This window comes from Thermothelomyces thermophilus, chromosome 2, assembly GCF_000226095.1.
Source record: "Thermothelomyces thermophilus ATCC 42464 chromosome 2, complete sequence".
Classification (NCBI taxonomy): Eukaryota; Fungi; Ascomycota; class Sordariomycetes; order Sordariales; family Chaetomiaceae; genus Thermothelomyces; species Thermothelomyces thermophilus.
In genome coordinates this window covers 4,670,997-4,691,565 of record NC_016473.1, presented here as the reverse complement: position 1 = coordinate 4,691,565, position 20,569 = coordinate 4,670,997, and the positions used below count along the sequence as shown (strand labels likewise).

Sequence of the window (20,569 nt, the reverse complement as noted above, 5' to 3'; positions counted from 1 at the left end):
CAAAGAAGCAGACATCACTTGGCACTCTGCGCTGCATCCTTCTTCACACTCGTGGGAATTGCTGTAGCGTGCTCCACGTACGGCACTGCAACGCCTCGCTTCACGCAAGGTCGCTTCCGGATCGCCATCATGCCCGATCAGGATCATTTCTCGGCTCCTGGGCATGTCGAGTTGGAATCGCCGCCATGGCCTGATCTTAAACCCCATCGACTCGAGCGACCCCCGACGGCTCATCCAACAATCCAGGCCCGTCACGGTCATCCCCTTGCACATCGATTTCCAGCGACTTTTGGGTCGACGGTTGGATCACGGCGGTAATTGGGGCCAAGCCACGAAGACGTGAAGAGTGCTCGACCATACGCCCGAAGACATGTGCGGGTGGAATGGAAGCTCCAAGCTCCACGATAACTACATCGACGAGATCCAGCGGCCCCACTCGCGCATGCGTACACACAAGCGCATACTCTCTCTTTTCTAAGTCCGTCGATGCAGAATTACGCTCAGCAACTTGAAGCGAATGGATAGGTGTCGACTTTTTGGTCCAGATGTTGAGGAGGAGGAAGTGCTCGGCCATTCTCACGACTGCTCTCTAGCCCTCTTTGCCGCTCCCGGTTGCCAATTCCCGGTTGACAAGACTAGCACAATATGCCGATTAGCGATCCACTAGTGATAGAAAGATGGTGCTAACGGAGTTCGTGAATACAGGAAGATGTTCATCGGCGGGCTGAACTGGGAGACCACAGACCGTAAGTCGGCCTATCAACACCCAACACCTCCTGGGTTTCCAAATGCTAACCTTACTCAAGAATCCCTGAGGGATTACTTCTCACAGTTTGGCGAAGTGGTGGAATGCACGGTCATGAGGGATGGCGCAACCGGCCGATCCCGCGGTTTCGGCTTCCTCACCTTCAAAGACCCTAAGACGGTCAATATCGTCATGGTCAAGGAGCACTACCTGGACGGCAAAATTGTACGGATTCTTCTTTCACTCTGTGTGCATAGGCGAGCCCTGGGTGACTAACCACTCACCACCCACTCATAGATTGATCCCAAGCGCGCCATCCCCCGCGACGAGCAAGAGAAGACGTCCAAAATCTTCGTGGGCGGTGTCAGTCAAGAGACGACCGACCACGAGTTCCGCGAGTACTTTGCTCAGTTCGGCCGCGTCGTCGACGCCACCCTCATGATGGACAAGGACACGGGCCGCCCGCGCGGCTTTGGCTTCGTCACCTTCGAGAGCGAGGCCGGCGTCGAGGCCTGTCTCGCGGCCAACCTGGAGATCCACGGCAAGCCGATCGAGGTCAAGAAGGCCCAGCCGCGCGGCAACCTCCGCGACGACGACGACGCTGCTCGCCGCGGCGGTGCCGGGGCCAAGTTTGGTCGGAAGGGCCAGGGCGGCGGCATGGGCGGCATGGACGATGGCCAGGGCGGAGCCATGGGGATGGGCGCCGGCATGGGTGCCGGCATGTCGGGCCAGCTCATGGCGCAGTATCTGCAGCGCATGCAGCAGGCCATGGCCATGTTCCAGCAGCAGATGATGATGAACCGCAACTTGAACCCGGCCATGCAGCAGATGATGTACATGCAGCAGATGCAGCAGATGCAGGCCATGATGGCGGCACAACAGCAGGGCCGCGGCGGCCCGGGCATGCCGCCGGGCATGCCCATGATGAACCCGGCGTTGATGCAGCAGCAGATGGCGCAGATGCAGCACATGATGAACCAGCAGCAGGGAGGCGGTGGCGGTCCGGGTGGTGGCAGCGACGGCAGTGGCCCTCATCAGGGGATGAACTCCGGTGGTGGGATAAATCCCGGCGCTGGGGAACAAGGGCCAGGCGGAGCTGGAGGCGGCGGCGGCGGCGGCGGCGGAGGTGGAGGTGGAGGTGCGGGTGGCCAGAACCGGCCGGGGTACAATTCCTTTGAGCAGCAGCAGTTCGAGCAGCAGCAGCAGCAGGGGCCGGTCCAAGGTCAGGGCCGTCGCGGCGGTCGCGGAATGGGTGACATGCACCACCAGCAAGCCTACAACCAGGGCGGCTACATGGGAGGAGGAGGCGGTCCCGGCGGGCCGACCAGCTGGGAGGGCATGTACGACGACGTCCCGCAGCCCATCATGACCACCCAGGGCGGCGGTAACTTTGGCGGCGGCGGCCCCGGAGGCGGCCGCGGCGGGTTCCACAAGGGCGGTCGCGGCGGACACCAGCAGATCCCGCAGGGTCCCGTAGACCCTGCCAACGCACCGCCCGCAAACGCTCCGACCGGGCCCAAGAATGCGGGCAGGCCGGGTGCAAACTATCGTGGCGGCGGACGTGGTGGCAACCGAGGGTTCCATCCCTATGCGAGAAGCTAAGGGGGTCGACCGCTCCCAAAGGAGGAGGAGGAGGAGGGAGGGTATTGCCTCGGCGACAGGTTCCTTTTTCATTCCTCTCATTTGGGAGGGTTTCCTCGAGTCTCTACCCTGGCTTGGCTGATATGTTCAGTAGCTGGTGCCTACTTGTGGGTTTGTGATCGGGTTGGGGGAGTCTCGAGGGTGTGCTACTGCCTCGCGCAGAGGAAACGGAATGGATGGCCTAGCAAGATGATGTAGGCAGAGATGATATCGGGAAGACTTGGAGATTGACGGGGAGGAGCAACAAGGTGTCTCTCCCTTCCGGTGGCCTTCCTGTACGATATATAGCTGGCTTTATTGATAATCCCACGCAATTCTTTTCTCGTCACGGTTGTTAAGACGGTTTAGTGTCCATTTGCACTTGGGGAACTAATTAGGCCCCCCCCCCCTTCCGGGGTTTTCTCTCCGCATACATATAGGCTCATTTTCATACATATAACCTCGTGAATCCTTCCTCTGGTGGCTGGAGCCAGTTTCTCTCATCGTACCGGAATCCCTCGGCACCTTCGATGATGTGGAAGGTATAAATCATCCTCCCCTTCTGGCTCAGGTTCCGCTCGCTCTTGTGCAGCAGATTGCCGTGGATCAGCACCAGCGAGCCGGCCTTGACCTCGCCGGGCACATAGTCGCCGTCGCCGTCGCCCCGCGGCCGGCCGGCCCCGAGTTCCTCGCCGTAGCCTTCGCCGCGGGGGAACTTGGCCCCTTCTCGGTTGGCCACCATCTCGGTGCCGCCGCCCGGCTTCCGCACCAGCCGCTTCTCGACCGGGGCCCAGCGGTGGGAGCCGGGCAGGAAGCTCAGGCAGCCGTTCTCGACCGTGGCGTCCTCGAGCGCGTACCAGAAGCCGACGGCGCTGGGGGGGTCGGTGTAGAGGAAGGTCGAGTCCTGGTGCGGGGGCACGGCGCCGCCGATCTCGGGGTTCTTGCAGATGACCATGCTCTGGAGCACGCGCGGGTCGGCGAAGCCGAGGTCGCGGGCGACGGCGGGCGGGCGGGCGCGCAGGCCCGGCACGAAGCCGCGCGGGTCCGAGGGCGAGGCCGACAGGAGGGCGGCGAAGGGCGGCGAGAGCGCGTGCAGGTAGTGGCCGATCTTGTTGACGGCGCGGTGCTTGGGCCGGACCAGCCGCCCCTCGCCGTCGAACGCGTCCTCCTCGAGGAAGAAGCGGATCTTGTCTCCCGAGCCGAGGAAGTAGTCGTCCCCGACGTGCTCGGTCCCGTCCTCGCCGCCGGTGCGGAAGCGCGTGAGCGGGTGCGTGGACAGGTCGAGGCTGTCGAGGAGCCGGTTGGCCTCGGCGAGGAGGGCGCTGACCGTGGACGGCGGGAGGGCGTCCGGGATGATGAGGTAGCCGTCGCGGTGGAAGTCGGCCAGTTGCGAGGGGGTGAGGCCCTCAGATGAGGCCGTGGAGGAGGGGGAGGAGGGGGAAGAGGTCATGGTGTGCGATGATGAGAGAGTCGATAATAGGAAAATGAGTGCGGTCGGCTTATGGATGGTTTGATGTTTTACAAATTATTGACTCTGCCGCCGCCGCCGCCGCTTCTGCTGCCGCCGCTGTTTTTGTTGTTGCTGTTATTGTCGTTGTTGTTATGTAAGCTGTAGATGTTTATCGTGTGAATCCTCTCAATCGCTCGATGAGAACTTACAGCACCGAGTGAGTTAAAGAAGGAGGGGGGGTTTTGAGCTGAACCCCGCCGTGGACCGAGCCAAGCCGCTGCGTTCTTTCCCCAGGTTTCACTTATCTCTCTCGTCGCGGAGACGCAGTGTCCACATGTATGTACGAAATTACAACATGATCAGTTTAAGCTCGGGGGGCCAAAATGCAAAGTGTTACGGTCTAAATGGAGCCCCGCAAATGAATAACAGGGCATGCAATGGCAATCTCACCGAACACTGTTATCCAGGAGAGAGTGTTGTAAAATATTTGTCCTTATTGAATCACTACAATTAACGACAAGGGGAGTACAGAGTGAACGGTTGAACGGCCATGGCTTTCGCTCCGCAAACCACTGAAAAGGGGGGGAAGGGGTTATGTCCTGAGCCGGTAACCGGTCCAACCGAATGGTTCAACACGACAGGAAAACCGAGGAAATGAGAAAACACAGGGCGGGGCAAAACTTTACATTTATATAAACACTTCCCAACCCTCAAGCCCTCTCAGCCAGAGACCGACTCTATGCTGGGAGGAAGCCCGGCAACGCAGGTTCAAGATAGTAGGAGGTGCTTTGTATAAGAGAAACCGGCTTAGGGGAGGACCGCATCATGTTGGTCCGAGAACACGGAGTAAAATGACGCCAACCAAAAAAAAAAAAAAAAAAAAAAAAGGCAGCCAAATGAGTAACCAAACTTAAGAGAGAAATTCACGCGGATGATGATGGTGGTGGTGGTGATGGTGGTGGTGATAGTGGTAGTGGTGGTAGTGGTGGAAGAATAGTAACCCAACGCCTTGGAACGCCTTGAAACTAACCAACTACTCCCTCTCTCGCACTAAAAAAAAGGTTAGTGAGCAACAAAAGCTGCTCACACTACTGCCGCGACCTCGGCTTCCGCCATTCTCCAAGAAAAAAAAAAAAGCCGAGCCAGCCCACAAGAATCAAAACCAAACTAAACCAAACAGAAAACAAACAAACAAACAAGCGGCGACAACCAGTCGCCACACCACCCAGTAACGTAACAAAGACCAGAAAACCCAGCGTCGTCCCCCTTCCCTAACCCTATGTCTCTCCCTCTTTCTTCGTGATTCGATTCGAAAGCCTACTACTACTTCCTCAGCACGGCGTCGTACACGGCCGTCACCCCGGACACGGCGGTGCCGACCAGCACCCCGCGCCAGCCCGAGTACAGGGCCGAGTTGATCCTGCTGACGGCCTCCGGGTCGATGAGGCCGCCGAACGTGACGCCCTGCGCGTACACCACGTACGTCACGATCGCCTTGACGATGCTGAACATGACCGGGTCGACGACGTACTCGACCGGGCGGTGGCCGGAACCAGGAGCACCGGCACCGGCACCACCGGCACCACCGGCACCGGTACTGGACCGCCTGGTCCGAATGGTCCCCGCGGCGGCGGCCGCCGCCTGTTGGTGGGCGCCGTGGGCCGCGGCGGCGGCGGCGGCGGAGCTCAGGTTGAAGAAGTAGCCGCCCAGGCTGGGCAGGACGACGCTGGTGAGGGCCCAGGTGAGGACGGGGACCCAGAAGCCGGCGGTGACGAGGGCGAACATGTCGGGCAGGTGGACGGGGTAGTCGCGGGTGCCGAGGAAGGGGACGGCGGGGATGGTGAAGGCGTAGCGGTCGGGCAGGACCTCGCGGCGGAGGCGGTACAGCTCGAAGAGCGCGATGGCCGACACGACCGAGTGCACCGTCGACAGCCACGCGCGCGTCGCCTGCGCCGCCTCGGTCAGCCGCGACTCGCGGTACAGCGACGCCACCCGCGCCCGCACCGCCACCGTCCCGCGGTCCACCGCCTGCGCGACGTCCGCCGGCGTCGCCGGCAGCTGCAGGCGCGACGCCATGGCGAGGGCGCGCCCGGGCGTGCGCACCAGCGCGTTCGAGGCCGCCTGTGCCGTTTCGGTCGCCTGGCTCGCCAGCGTGTCGGCGCGTTCCTCCCCGGATACGTTCCCCTCCCCCTCCTCCTCCTCCTCCTCCTCCTCCTCCTCTTCTTCCTTCTCTTCCTCTCTGTTGCCAAAAAAAAAAGTGAAACGGAAGCTGGTTAGCTTTTGTGGTGGTGGCGGTGAAGGGGCGAGAGGGGGAGACTCACTCGGCCGGAGCAACCTCCTCGACCGGTTTGGGCGCCCGTCTTCGGGACGGTTTCAGGTCAGGGCCCGCGAGAGATTCCTTCTTTATCGGGGAGCCGCCGGCGCGGGCGCGGCTCTTGAAGTAGTCCTGGAATCGGGGGTCGGCCTGGTACCGCGCAACATTGTCGGACAGGTGCTCGTCGATGGCGAGCTCCAGCTCGGTCTTCTTGTAGCTCTCGTAGCTGCCCAAGGAGAAATATACGCGTCAGAATGTGCCCATGTTAATGGTAGTAATGCCATTGTGGGTTCTGCGACGCGTTTGGGCGGCAATGGAGAGGGGGGGGAACGATGGGAGCCGTCATGGTGGTGTGAGATGATCCGAATGCTGCAACATCGCGAAGCTGTGTCCGCGAGGAAGTGGTGGCTAGCGCAAACAAACAATGTACGGATTATATGCTCCGTACACCAAAGAAATTCGCCCGTGATCACCATTTCCCCCCTTCCCAGAAACGATGCAAAAAAAAGAGTGCAAAAAATAAAAAACCTCAGTCAGTACGTACTTTTTTAAACCAAGGATCTGCGCAATCTCGACGAGGTCCGACTTGCGCTGTCGCGCGAGCCAAGCGTTTCCGCTCATGATGACAAAAGAGAGAGGGTTGTCGAAATTCAAGACGTGTTTGACACCACTGTGATCGCGCAAGCGAGGCGACTTCAGATGTGACGGTTGTGCGGTTGTGTTGTGGGCCGAATACGGCGAGAAACGCTAGGAAGTCGTTTGGATCGCGATGCGCGATGCGATGCGATGATGATAGCGAGATAGCTGGGGGGTTTGAGGCAGAGGGGTGGAAGAGGGGGGGCTGCTTCTTGCGAGAAGGCGACCTGTGCGCGTTGTTTATGTTTTGTTCCCGTACGTGTTTGGGGGGGGGGTTTACACTACATGCACATACACGCTAAAACAAGTAGGTAGGGCGGCCCGGCAGTCCTGGGGAGCTTGCAGTGCCGCAAGGCGGGTGATCGCCAGTGGAGTGCCCTTTCGGGCGCCAGCTTCAAGAAAAATGGGGGGGTTGGGAGCGACGGAGCCAGTGAGGTCATGTTGGAGAAGCTCTCCACTCGGCAGCCAGCTCCACTTTGCACGAATACGTTGTAGCTCACTCGCACGCGCCCAACGCATCCAGCACACATCAACAGCTCTCTCTCTCTCATCACACAGCTCATCGCCCAACTTGAGAACTTGAGTGTGGGGCAAGCGGCCATCATGAACCATCATACCTAGGGAAGAAGAAAAAAAAGTACGGCAATTGAAAGCGTCATTTCATTCCCAAGAAGAAAAATAAAATATGAAAATATCCAGAGAAACGACGCCAACGCCAACGCCAACGCCACGATTCACATAGTGAATAATAATAATAATAATGAAACAATGGAAGAAAAAAAAAGATCCCCAAATCATGCTGCTCTACCATGTCATATCATATCATATCATATCATATCATAGCTCGGGGTCGCTCACGAACCGCTCCCTCCCCCTCCTCACCAACCTCACCGGCACGTGGGCGCCCCCGTGCAGCTTGAGCGTGAGCACCGAGTTGGCGCCCCGGATGGTCTCCCTGCTCTTGTGCTGCGCCTTGCGGTAGAGCGCCCTCCTCTGGGCGGGCGTCATGGCCTCGACCTCGCCGTCGTCCGCCCACTCGTCCACGGCCAGCTCGATGCTGTACCGCTGGAAGATGACGGCCAGCACGGCGCCCATCTCGACCATGGCGATCCGCCGCCCCAGGCACGACCGCGGGCCGTCGCTGAAGGGCACGTAGCTGCCCCGCACCGGCCGGTACAGCGACGCGGCCACGTCGCTGCCCTGGAACCCGCCGTAGTCGCCCTTGTCGACGATGTCGCCGTCCTCCTCCTCCGCTTCCCTGCTCCCGTCTCGGGCGGTCCGGTACCACCGCTCCGGGAGGAAGTCGTCCAGGTCCGTCGGGGCGCCCGTCCGCTCGCTCGGCCGCGTCGGCCACCAGCGCGGGTTGCGGTGCGCGCACACGGCGACGAGGGAGATGGCCAGCCCCGGCGGCAGGACGTACGTGCGCCCGTCGATCCTGAGCGTCTGCTCCGCGTCCGGCGTGACCACCTTGGGGATCACCGTGACGGGGGGCACGAGCCGGAGCGTCTCGTTGACGGTGGCGCCGACGTGGGAGGCCAGGAGCGCGTTGATGTTCTTCTCGTACTCCCACGTCGACGGGTCGCTGTCCCCAAACAGGGCGTCCACCTCCTGCTGCAGGCGCCGCTGCGTCGACGGGTTGGTGGCCAGCTCGACCAGCGCAAAGTGCAGCGTGTTGGCGGTCGTCTCGTGGCCCGCGACGATCATGATGAAGGCGTTGCCGATGATGTCCGCGTCGGAGAGCTTAAAGGTCGAGGTGGGATCTCCTTTGGTAGTACCGGTAGACCCGGCCTTCTTGGACTCGGAGCCATAACTCGACTGGACAAGCTGGCCCATGATGTCCATCCCTTCGCGCTGGGGCACGCCGCGCCGGGTCTCGTCTATCTTGTCACGGAGGAACTCGTCCATGTATTGGAGGTAGTTGCGCTTCCCTTGGTAAGCCTCCTTGGCGAACTTGAAGGGGAGAAGTCCTGAGACACAAAAGAAATAATCAGTGCTTGCTGTAGGTAGACAGGCCGGGGGCGGGAAAGAACACGCACGCAGGATGGTCTCGTTGTACACCAAGATGGCGACGATCCTCTCCAGGGTCTTGGCCAACGAATCGGCAAAGGTAAGGCTGTGTCCCGCCGGCGGGTTCAAGCTGCCATACTTTGCCAGCTTGGGGTCGATATCCTTGGGCATCGTCTCGCCCGGCCAGAGCAGGCGCAGGCCGAAGCCAACGTAGCCGATAATGTTGAGCGCCCAGGTCATGGTGTCGTGCTCGAGGGACCTGATGGTTCCGGTCGTGCCCGTCTTGGCGCCGTCCGGGCCAAACCACATGTCGAGCATGCCCTTAGTCTGGTGTATGGCCTGGGCGAACGTGTGGGCAGCGTTCTTCTCGTTGAAGCTGGCGCTGGTGATCTTGCGGTGCAAGCGCCACACGGCGCCCTCTGTGGTGAGCACGTTCCTGCCAAACATCTCGAGGATGCCGTACTGGGCGATGTTCTTGGGGAATGCCTCGCGCCGCTGCGTGACCTGGTGGATGACCTCGGCGCTCTGGGTGTACAGAGCGAGGTGACCAGGTGACGCGACCAGGAAACTTTCAGCCCCGAGGCGGTCCCAATGAGTCTGGCCGGTGTGGTAAGCCCACTCGGGGATCATGACACTTGCGAGGTCAGTATGGGGAAGGGAGGGTGTTTCGGTACGGTGGAGGCGCGGCTTACAATAACCAGTTCTCCCATAGCGATTTTGGCAGCAGCTTGATGAGGGGCACCCAGAAGGTGAAGGTAAGCTGCCAGGCGAGGTTGATGGGGGAAATAGCTGGGATATGCTTGTGAGATAAGACTTTCGCACACGGGATAGCGCCGGGTCGGCAGATGGGCACTTACGAACAACTAGATAGGGTAGGCCTGTTTTCCGCGCTTTGGCGACGTTCTTATATAGCCCTAAGACGTAGGTGTAAGTTGCCGCTGCCAAGGCAACGCCAACGGCAGCGAGCACAGCAAACGACATGGCCGGGGATTCGGGGGTTTGTTAGTTGCGAATAATCGAACAGTTGACGGACGCCCCTTTCTGTGTTGCTCAGTAGATGAGTGGCAAGCTGTGGACATACGGCCTCGAGTTCATGAAGTGGCAACGCTGAACTCGGTCGGCGACTTAATCATGTCGTTTAAACAAGGCTAGCTAGTTAGCTGCTGCCCGAGGGTTTCAACAGCTAATGTAGAGATTCGTACGAACCAGGGCCGAAACAAGAGATAGAGATAGGGTGGAGAACAGGGCAGGAAGAAGGGATCGCCCAGGAGATGAGAAGGGAAGATGGGTTGAAGGGGTGAAATGCCGTTCTTTGTCGGAGCAAAAGAACCCCAGATCACACTCTCTCAATCATCACTCCAACCGTCAACGTCGGCTGCGAGGAGTTAACTAACGGTTCAGCCCGCAGTTCCGGAATGGGATAAGTTGGCCAGTCTGTGGTGAAGTGTAGTGTGGAGCAATATAATCCGTAATGCTGGCAAACCAGATCCAAGACAAAACGATGAAACCGCTGGGCCCAATGTCGAACGTGAAGGTCCACCCCATGTTTTTGTGTCATGCTCCTGTCGTGTCTGAAACCCAGAGCTTAACCGGTGGAATTTGTTGAAGGGGGGACCACGATTGGCTGCTGGAGTCTATGATCCTTGCCATGGCGTTCGGGGCCCTGCTGAGCCGAAGCTAGCGCTTCAACGCTAGCGCATGGAACCTGCACTTCACCACTTCACCACTGGGGCCGAACTACTGCAAGTGCGGGTTGCACTAAAGATATCCGTATGTACGTTGTAACTAGTTACGGCGCCTTGTAAGCGTATGCATGTGTGTATAGATAACGGTACCGTACATACATAAGGAAGGTTGAGTCAGCTCGCTTTCGGTTCCCTCCGTCCCATCGATCCCCTCGTTTCCACTTGCTTTGGAAAAACGGTTGCGGTCGACCTAACTTCGATGCTGTATGCACCGAACTGATCTTTCAGTCCAGGCTTCTGGTGTCGGAAAGGCAGATTGTGCGGACGGTTCCGCACATTGAATTGCCGCATTCTTGTTACTGGCCGGTCACGATTGTTATTAGCTCACAAGGAATATTGATGTTCGTTGTGCATGCAGCCGCTTGGTTGAAAGTGTTGCAGTAGCTCGAAAGTTCCCGCCAAGTGTCCCGCCCCGCATCCACAGCGGACCTTGAGGAAAGGCGGAAAACGGGTATTTTTTGGCGAACTTTGGAAAAGTTCCACGGGCGGGTCCGTCCCCCGTCGTGCTTTCCACTTCACTAAACAGGGCAGTTGGAACTTCTGGTCGCACCTGCAGCAGTTGGGATTGTACTGTAATCCGTAGATATGGATTAATACACCGGCACTGCCAATGACGCGAGATGCACCCCGCTGCCTGAAGGTGAGATTGAAAGTCCCAAGTTGCTCCTCCCACGACCACCTTAAATCACCAAGAACAGGCATAGTCACCTTCATCCGTACCGTTAGGTTTAGGTGTATCCACAGCGGCAGTGTTAACTCTTATCTGTTCTTGCGATGTTCTCAGGAATTCCAATCGATATAGCCAGAAGAGTACACTAGTTTTTCCATACCTGCCAGCGCACAGCGCATGCATCTGGCAGTCGCCCCCGTTCCCATCCAACGGAAGTTGGTGCAACAGTCAGGTAGGCAATCTCGGGTGTTACAAACCCGAGTCCGCCAACAGCTTTGTCCGTACAGCCAAAGGCATCCATCGAGCATGGGCAGGGCGTACTGTATTACGGTGCTGACAGTCGACCTACATACACTACCTGGTAAGATGCAAGTCAGTCAGCACCTTACGAATATATCCCAGCCTTCCAGCACTTCCCGTTGCTCCGCACGTCGCGGGACTTTTGAGTTCTACCAGGATAACCCGAGCAGGCAGCCGTTGGGAATGGGTCCCCTGACAGATACACTAGCGCACGCCATCGATAGATGACAAGCTCTCCACGGAATCCACCGGTCGATCACGGCCCGTGGCGAGTCTCGAAAGAGGCCAAATGCACAATCGCATACAATAACCAGCATCACCCTAGCTTGATACTATACAACACTAGAGAAGTAATCTGGGGCCATTGGCTCACCCACCGCAAATCACGCCGATGGCCCAAGGTCGACGACGCCTGGCCACGGTGGCGAGTCATGCACAAGGTCAGTGCTCCCGAGAAAACAGAGCCGCAAGCTCCGATCTCTTCCGTACTCGCCTTCGTCCTTACGCCTGATCGTCGTCGTCCTCCGTCTCATCAGCCCGTCTGGTCCGGAGCTTTTACCCGTCCGATGATCATCGCTTTGGGAAAGGATGACACAAGAGACGAGTTTCTCGCTCCACAACGCGCCGCACAGTGCGCGTTTCTACCTGTCGTCTGAAGAAGGTCCGAGGAGCTGGCATCCGGCGCCGGATCCTTGTCGAGGTGACAGCTGAATAATAAGACGCGAGGCTCGAGACAGGTCGGTCAGTCTTTGCGGATTGACGAACAAGGGCCGCCGGGGGTTGAATTGACACCCATGTTAACTTCCTCGGTAACGAAGAGAGCTTTAATTCGGTGTTTGACGAAGATGAAAACAAAATAACTCGTAATCTTTCTTTGAGGTGCTGCCTTTGTTTGTCATCAAAGTCAATGGATATACATTGTACGGATTCCCTAACCACAACCGAGCCGTGGAGCTCTACGCAAAGTCTATAGAACATGCAAGCCAGTCCATTCTTCCAGAGCCGGCATCCCACTCGGTCGGCCAATAAAAAGAAATGAAAACACATCGAGCCCCAATGTCAAAAGTCGAGTCATTAACCATGTCCCATGACCATAGCCCAGTTGACATATCTACAGTTCATCCCGTCAATCATCCCATGGTGACCAGAAGCACGCCGGAGGCTCCAAGCCAAGCACGAGAGCTCGCCCGCTTCATGCTTCATAATAAGATCATCATAGAAGATGAGCAGAGCCACAGGCCAGGACGCAAAAAGCCAAAAACACATTACACCAGAGGGAAGTGCAAGGCGGATATCCCTAGCTCCCTAGCACCTCCAAGATCAGTCAAGCCAACAAACAACTCCCATCGCAGTCATGCAAATCACAACACGTCAAATCAAAAAGAGAGAGAGAGAAACACATACAGAGAAGGAAAGGGAGGGGGAGAAAAAGAAGGGTCAAGAACTCAAGGCAACGCTCATATGTCTCTCTGCCACGTCGCGGGATCGGGGGCCGTGATAGCCAGACTACCAGGCGTCAACAGGGTTCACTGCTGGCGCAGATATGGTATAAAAAAAGAAGCAAAAATACAAGACAATTCATACAAGGAGAAAGCAAGTGAAGAAGAATTCCATCTTCCCAGGCGTTCCCCATCCCCTTTCCGCAGGGCCTTTCAAAGCCACTTGCATCGTCATCCACCTTATCCATCTTTTTCGCTCCTGGGGGTATGACCGCTGTGCAGCGGGCAATACACCCTGCCTGTTCCCCCTCAAAAAAAAGGAGGGAAAGAAGAGTGAGGAGCTGCACGCTGCAGGCTGTGAGCCGTGGCACAAAACGGAATCGAGATGATTGTGATAGAGAGGGCGGGAAGGAAAAAGGAAAAAAAATTGCCGGCTCTCGAGAAGATAGTCGAGTGTTACGTGCCGGGAAAAAAAGGCAGATAATCGCAGAAAGAGGAGAAAACCGCCAAAGAGGTGCCGTAAACCGAGGGAATTGCAGAAACCCAAAGCTGGATGCAGAAACCAGGTGGCATCCCCCCCCCCCCCCCCCCCCAAAAGAAAAGAAAAACCGCCTGATACCGAACGCCGTTGCCAGCCATAACCAGTGCTCCGTCTAACCTTCCCAACCGATCCTGTTGATTGATGCTGTTGTTCCACCAACTCCCATGTTCATTCAATGCCCATGTGTCCAGCTGCTGTTGCTGGTGAGATGACCTGGTCTCGTTGCCTTTCCTTATTTTTTTTCTTCCCCTGACCGCGACCCAATTTTTGCCGTGCTTCCCATGAACGAAGGAGCGGATAACCCGAGAAACCCAAGTCATGATGGGCGGAAAGACGAGAGGGAAATAAATATGAATGATGCATGCCACCCGAACCGCCCAGTCAAGATACGAGAGAGTAAGCGAGAGGCACTCTCCCCGAGCTCGACCCATGCATCGCCTTAGCCAGTCCAGTCCGTTGTTCTTCTATACTTTTTTTTCTCTTTCCGTTCCCACCAGCCAAAACGTCATCGTTTTAGCAGAGAAACTGGCTTGAAAACCAGCAAGCGTCAAGCCGCCGATTGCTTACTTCGACGTTGGTTACCATGAAGGCGCCCCGTGAAAAGTGCGCTATGCCGAGAATAAGTATGCTGGGAACAGAGGAGAAGAAAGAGAAAACTAGAACGCCGTATGCCCCATGCCATGCGCGGTCGTGACGTCGTGACCGGCCGTGAATGATCGTCATTGAACATATCGAGAAGGAGAGATGCCGAGTATTAAACCATCCTATTCTGAAAGAGACGCCCATTCGATCCAACCAGGGAGGGGGATCAAACCAGGCGGAAAGAGAATCGAATTTTTTTTGACAATTTCCCTTTTTCAAAATTTTTTTGGTAATTTTTTCTCGATTTTTTTTTCTTTTGGCCTCCTTTTTGTCCATGTCTCCGTACGCTGGCTTGCAAGCTCGCTGGCGAGCCTGGATGCAATGAACGTAAGGGACCAAGAGGATAAGAATGCTGGTGGATGTCGCTACCCTGCCGATAGCCCACAACACGCAGGGAGTCTTTTCTCCGGGCCTCAGAGAAGTGGAGAGACCTGGTCCCTTTGACCGAAAGAGGGATCTAGCGGCGTGAAGAAAGACTGGGGTAGCCGCCATAACCCTCATACTCGCCGTCGTAGTTATCGTGCGGAGGAGCTGCAGAGGATGACGGGCCAGGGACCCGCAGGGGCAAACGAGTAATGGTCGAACTGGCGGCACGCGGGATGTTATCGCCGGTGGACGGGCCGGGGGGTGGGAGACCGTTGTAGTGTTGGTAGCGCGGTGTAGTGTCCGTTGATTGACCGTATGCATTCGGAGGAGCAGCACCGCCGGGCTGGCCGTACATGTTCTGGGCGGCCGGGTACGCCGGGGTCGGCTGTCCATAGCGGGAGCCACGGATGGCGTCGTGAGTGCGGTCGGCAGAGCCCATCAGCGGCTGGGTGGGAGGCAGAGGGGTGCTCAGGTGGCGCGTGTGCTTAGCAGCGCCGGCCGGAGGGGGGCCGCCCTGGCTGGCGGACGATGATGGGTAGTAGCCATCATGGGGGTAGGCGGCTTGCGGTTGCTGTGCCTGTCTCTGAGCCTGCGCACGCTGGTGCATCTGACGCAGGCGTGCCTGCTGAGCGTCGTAATTGGGCGTCCAGTAGCCGTTGGAAGGCTCAGGGGGCTGTGGCGCGACGTAGCCGTTGTACCCGACGCCGGCGTGGGGAGGGTCGTTATATGCGCCATAGCCGTGGGCATAGCCGGCAGCGCCGCCCGGGGTGGTGGTGGTGGTGGTGGTGGTGGTGGTCGGGAACTGGCTATAGCTGGCGCTGTTCATGGATGCAGAACGCTGGTGCAGAGACGGGAACTGGGTGGTGTAACTAGCGTAGCTGAAGCGCTCAAAGGGCGGGTTGCTCGAGCCGGGCGCGCCTGGACCTGCCACAAAGCGGTTGCCGTAGCTGGGTTGCTGGGGTTGGAACGGCAGGTCCTCGTCGCTAGAGCGCTGACGCTTGTGCTGACGGATGTCGTGGCCAGCGTCGGCGGGCTTCTTGGCGGTGGCCAGGTTGCCCGGCTTGGCCCGGTTCTTCTTGGGCCTGGTCCTCTCGCCGGTGATGTTGGGAAGGATCTCGATGTCGGGGAAGCTCATGAGGGTCTTGTCCTGCAGCTCGTTGAAGATGCGGGCGATGATCTCCTGGATCTCGAGAGTGGACTTGCCCGAGCCTATCTGGGCCAGGATCCACGGAGGCACCACGCTAGTCTCGTTCGGCAGGGGGGGGCTCGGGAGGTCGTCGTCTCGCTCGTCGTCTTCTTCCTCTTGGTCCTCGGGAGTCTTCCGCTTCTGGCCGGACACCCTCAAGCGATCCAGCTCGCGGCGGCGGACGGCAAGAGACCAGTCGACAACGACGCCGTTCTGAGTAGAGCCCATGTCGCGGTTGTGGTTGCTCCAGGCTTCCAGGCGCAGGACCTGGAGCTCCACGAACTGTGCCAGCTTGATGCAGTACTCGTGATCATTGCGATAACGGGAGCGCTGATAATGCTTTCTGCACATCCAGACCCAGACATTGTCGGGAATGCTCCTCGTGCAGTTCTTGTTGCGCCCGAACACGTGGGACATCGACTTGCGCCAGTTAATGCTCTCAATCGGCATGCCCCTGGTAATGTTGCAGTCCGCCATAAACTTGCAGACGCGAGGCTTGGTAAAGTCAACCTCTTGCATCAGAATAGCAGCACTAGGGAACAGGCGGGGAACGGCCGACTGGATGAGAGCAGGGTCCAAGCGGATCGGGGCGGCACCCGTGGCATTGAACCCTGTCGTGGAGCCGAAGATGGGTGGTGCCGAGGGAGCTGCGGCTGAGGTAGAAGTCACAACAGCATTGTCGGTACCGTTGCTGTTCTCGCCGTTGTTGTCATCGAGGACGATGGGCACGGAGGGGATATGTTGACGAAGCGAGGGCAGTGTGTTAGTGTTGTTCAGCGCGGAGCCACGTTGGGCGGCCGCACCAGTCTCGGCAGACAAAGGGCTAGTTGCTCTGTTAGCATGGCTCTCAGGGGTATAAACAGAAGGCAGTGTTGGACACGGTATCACGAGGTAGCGTGTGTGAAACAATAAAAAGGAGACTTGTGTAACCAAAAAAAAAAAAGGGAAGAAGGGCCGGCCCGCGCGTTGCAAGAAAACCAGCCCAGAACGCGCACTAGTGAGTAAAATGACGGTGCCATGTATCCCAACAATGACCTGAGGATTGTGTGCGTGCCAGGTATGACTCCCTCAGCAGTGTTACCCTTTCGCGTGATGATCCGGAGGTGTGAGGGTGAGTGGGGCCGAAGCACCGGTGCAAAGTGGGGGGCTTTGCTTGCAAAGCTTTCGCTTCCGGAGAGCTAGTTACCGGAAAGCTTGCAAAAAGCGGGGAGAAGGTAGGATAGCGGACGGGAGCCCCACACTCGCAGGGGTCCGCAGAGCCCCGGAGCTGCGATCCGAACAATTTTGTGATCGGAAAAAAGGCCGCGATCCGAAGTTTGTGAAGCAGTCTGAAGTGTTTCCGTAACAGCGGCCAATGCTATAGGAATGATAACAGGATGTTTTTAAGGGGTACTCTGGTCGCCAAAGCGGCAACCAGGGGCTCGAAGTAAACGAGTTGATTGAGAACTAAAACATTGGTGCAAGATGACTGAATGACTAGGTGATTATGTGAAGGGATGTTGTCTAGAAACGTACCTGGTTGTGCGAGACTGTCCAGCGGGAGCGCGTCTCATCATCGGCATGGCCACATCGGTCGGTGACTCTGCCCGGTCGTCTTCTGTGAGATCGATAGCGCGACGGTGCGCCAGGCGTTGCTCGGAGCCCTGCGGGCGGTCATCGCGATTGCCATCGCCCATGGCTGCGCGGTCGGCCCTGTTATCGCGGGGTTCAACCGGATCAGCCATACGGGCGGATCGGTAGTAGTAGTGGTTGTTGTTCTCGTTGCTATTGTTGATATTATCGGTATTGTTGCTGTCGAAAGTGCAATGAGGAGGAAAGCTGCCTGTGGTGGAATGTGCGGATGGCGGTGTTGATGGGTTGGTCGAGTAGGAAGGGTTTCGAGAGTGCAATCCGGATTGAGGGTTGTTAGAGTTGGCGGTAGAGGAAGCAACGGAGGAAGTCGAGGATTGCGAGTTGGAATATTTATGGGCGCGCTGGCTCTCGCTCTTCGAGGTCGGCTGCCCGGGTGACGGACTTGGGATAATAGTGCTAGGTGGTGAATAGGCCACCTCATCCCCCTCCCTATTCAACAGATGACCGAGTCCCGCGGGCCCGGCCATTTTTTGTGCGTGTGGTGCGTGAGGACTGGTTCGGTCAGCCCCGTTCGATGATGGGATAAAAACAAGGGCGCCGCCAGCGCAGCGGGAAAGAGCCCCAGCAAGCCGCTCAGGACCAGCTCAACCTCTCGTGAGATCAAGATAAGGGCATCTAATGCGATGGGTGAGCAGTTGAACCCAAGACACAGTCAAACACAGGCAAAAAAAGAGAGGGATGATGGACGAAGGCAGGGACGATGGCGATGACGGTGGTGATGGAGTTGAAGGATGAACCGTACTCGCGGCAGTTGTTGTCGGTGTGTAGGACTAGTGTGAACAAGGCCGACAGAGGACGTGGGAGCGCGGGCTAAGCTCCTGTTTCTTCTGCAAGGACACAAGAAGCAGGACCATTGAAAGGTGCACCACAAAAAGACGGGATGGCCTTAAAGTGTCGCCCTCGTCCAGGACCCGAACCGAAGGCACAGTCTGGAAACAGTGCGTATCAGAGCTCAGGCAGTCAAGTCCACTAGGACAGACCCTGGATGCTCATGACGCCACGGCCAGGGCTATCCTGGCATGAGTTGGCTGTCAAGAGCAAGAGCAAGAGCAACGTCTGCGGACCGGTGCGAAACCTCTGCCAAAAGAGGGGGCGGTAAGAAGAAGCATGCGTACCTTACCTAGCAGTCGTTGTGGCCAGCACTTGGTTAGGAGGTTGAATTGGGCTCGGTTCTCGTGGTAGCGATCCGGAATCACGCTGCTCTCGGACGGACGAAGTGAGGATGGTCCAACAACGGCGGGCGCAGCGCTCGGACGTACCAGAGTGAGGTCCAAGGAAAGACTCGATGGCGAAAGGTTTGAAGCCCGATGTTGAGCCAGCTCAAGACACGAATCGGACGGGTTTGATGTAGCGAGGGATATTTAGACGCTCAAAATGATGGTGGATGTTTGAAGGGCTCGCTCGCCAACCGTGGTCACCATTACTAGATCGAACTAGTAAGAGAAGAAAATGAAATAGAAAAGAAACTGAGCACCCAGCGTCAAGCGTAATAACTATTGGACTCGACCGGCATTCGGAACGCACTCGGGGGAGTGAAAAAAAGCTAGATAGCAACCTGTCTGACTGATGATGTGGGTGATTGGTGTCGAGATGAGAGTAGAGCTGGGTCTACACTAAGAACCTGACTCGTCCGATGGCTGGCAGTGGGAGGCTCAAGACCACGCGGCATGGCCACTTGTAGGTACGGAATACGTACATACATACCTAGGTAAGAAGTATGTAAGGTAAAGCAGGTATGCTATGTACATGTGTGCACTGGTCCTCTGCTTACTTGCCCTCCGGGCACACCCCCGGTGCCCTGCATGGGAGACGTTGGATGAGGCGTAGCAGTCCCGAGGATCGACGGGCTGAAACGGCTTTTGGGGAACGCCGTGTTTGGCGGGGATGGTGTGCCATCGGACAGGGGTCCACTGCTCACTCGTTGCGACACATGCGTCCATGCTTAGCAGTCCGTTAGAAAAATCGTCATCGTCCGTTTTTTGGCCGCGCCCGGAGCGGAGGGCAGATGGGTGGAAGGGGAGACGGGACGTCGAGACTCGAGAGGAAAAAACATGGGCCGACGGCCCCCAACAAATGGCGACAGCTCGATCCCAATCACACACTTTCCTACTAGTAGTAACTTCGCTGCGTAGCTCCTGCCATTGTTTCTCCAAAAAAAAACACCAAAATTTTCTAATGCACGCAACCCTTTAGAACATTACTTGTAATACTTAGTGTACGCAGGCCACTTTCCCATGGCTCGTTTGTTGTGTGGCGCCTGTTTCCGATCGGGACGACGAGACCGCCCGTTTCGATCGTCTCAGGCCAAACCATCGGCAACATGGACAGGGGTTGCATAGCAAAAGACGTTTGGATCCAAGGTGATGCCGCATTAGCGGTTTCTGGGCATCGGAAGGCGCCGTAATACGAATATTTCGTAACAAACTGAGAATCCATGTTACGTCTACATACGCTGCTTTGTGTGCGCAAACAAACAAAGCCATTCTCTCCCCGAGCTGGGGTATATTGGAGATGGCAGCCCATTGAAGCTTCCTCAATTGCGTCACGACTCCGGCTAGGCGATGAGAGACTTGTCTCCTTTTGCGACTGCACCTGCACAGCTTATGTTTTCGGTTTCCCTTCAACGCCATACGAATCACGTGTCAAGTATAATAAGTATGCAGTGGCATCTGATGAACCAACCAATGTTCTGTAAATACTAGTACTTCGTACATACACTAACTTCTTATGGTAGCAGCCAGGCCCATTTTACATAATTGTAATCCTACACCATACTCTGTAACTACTCTGTGCTGCTTGGTACGGAGTACGGAGTGCGGATTACAGCTGGGGCCTCTGGCATTCTGGCTGAGCCGCAGGTTCGTTGCAGGGTAAGTCGCGCGTTCCAGAAAGCAGCGAGCTCGGACCCGGCAAGTCATGCTTGGCGTTCGATCTTTCCCCATTGTTCGAGGTCGAGAACCGGGTATCAGGCTTCCAGCATATGCCCGCCCATCGCGGCACACTGACGGCCCGGTCCAATCGCATCCCGTGGTATGCCGTAAACCACCCTCTGCGGGTGTTTCGAGCGTGAGAGTACCATAATCCGGGAACACGGGAATCCGACGTAACAAACAAACTATGCAATTGCTTGCCTCTTGACCGAGCGAACAAGTGGATGTACAACTGCCAGCCCACGCACATATTCCGTCGATACTTGTAGGGTTAGGTTATTAGGTACCTATGTATGTATGTACAATACATATTTAAGGTAATTAGGTAGGTGCGATATACATGGTG

At 57.1% G+C, this 20,569-nt stretch overlaps 5 protein-coding genes across 5 annotated transcripts; 1 reads left to right on the top strand and 4 right to left on the bottom strand.

Annotated features, from left to right (window-relative positions):
* The first annotated feature begins 670 nt into the window (after positions 1-670).
* On the top strand, positions 671-2,719 carry MYCTH_2302558 (uncharacterized protein). Its single transcript, XM_003662163.1, has 3 exons — positions 671-746; positions 807-970; positions 1,043-2,719. Exons 1-3 carry the CDS (start codon positions 710-712, stop codon positions 2,345-2,347), a joined length of 1,506 nt encoding a protein of 501 aa, XP_003662211.1. The 5' UTR covers positions 671-709; the 3' UTR covers positions 2,348-2,719.
* A 1-nt stretch (position 2,720) lies between these two features.
* Positions 2,721-4,009, bottom strand: MYCTH_2302556 (uncharacterized protein). Its single transcript, XM_003662162.1, has one exon. The coding sequence runs from the start codon at positions 3,813-3,815 to the stop codon at positions 2,814-2,816; it is 1,002 nt and encodes a 333-aa protein (XP_003662210.1). The 5' UTR covers positions 3,816-4,009; the 3' UTR covers positions 2,721-2,813.
* Positions 4,010-4,702: 693 nt separating this feature from the next.
* Positions 4,703-7,020, bottom strand: MYCTH_2302555 (uncharacterized protein). Its single transcript, XM_003662161.1, has 3 exons — positions 6,674-7,020; positions 6,137-6,355; positions 4,703-6,054 (listed from the first exon to the last, which is right to left on the bottom strand). Exons 1-3 carry the CDS (start codon positions 6,748-6,750, stop codon positions 5,139-5,141), a joined length of 1,212 nt encoding a protein of 403 aa, XP_003662209.1. The 5' UTR covers positions 6,751-7,020; the 3' UTR covers positions 4,703-5,138.
* Positions 7,021-7,491: 471 nt separating this feature from the next.
* MYCTH_2302552 (uncharacterized protein) lies at positions 7,492-9,930 on the bottom strand. Its single transcript, XM_003662160.1, has 4 exons — positions 9,630-9,930; positions 9,465-9,561; positions 8,802-9,406; positions 7,492-8,732 (listed from the first exon to the last, which is right to left on the bottom strand). Exons 1-4 carry the CDS (start codon positions 9,751-9,753, stop codon positions 7,603-7,605), a joined length of 1,956 nt encoding a protein of 651 aa, XP_003662208.1. The 5' UTR covers positions 9,754-9,930; the 3' UTR covers positions 7,492-7,602.
* A 4,636-nt stretch (positions 9,931-14,566) lies between these two features.
* On the bottom strand, positions 14,567-17,760 carry MYCTH_92400 (uncharacterized protein; the record flags this gene model as incomplete). Its single annotated transcript, XM_003662159.1, has 2 exons — positions 14,567-16,484; positions 17,177-17,760. 2 exons carry the CDS (start codon positions 17,758-17,760, stop codon positions 14,567-14,569), a joined length of 2,502 nt encoding a protein of 833 aa, XP_003662207.1.
* Positions 17,761-20,569: the final 2,809 nt, after the last annotated feature.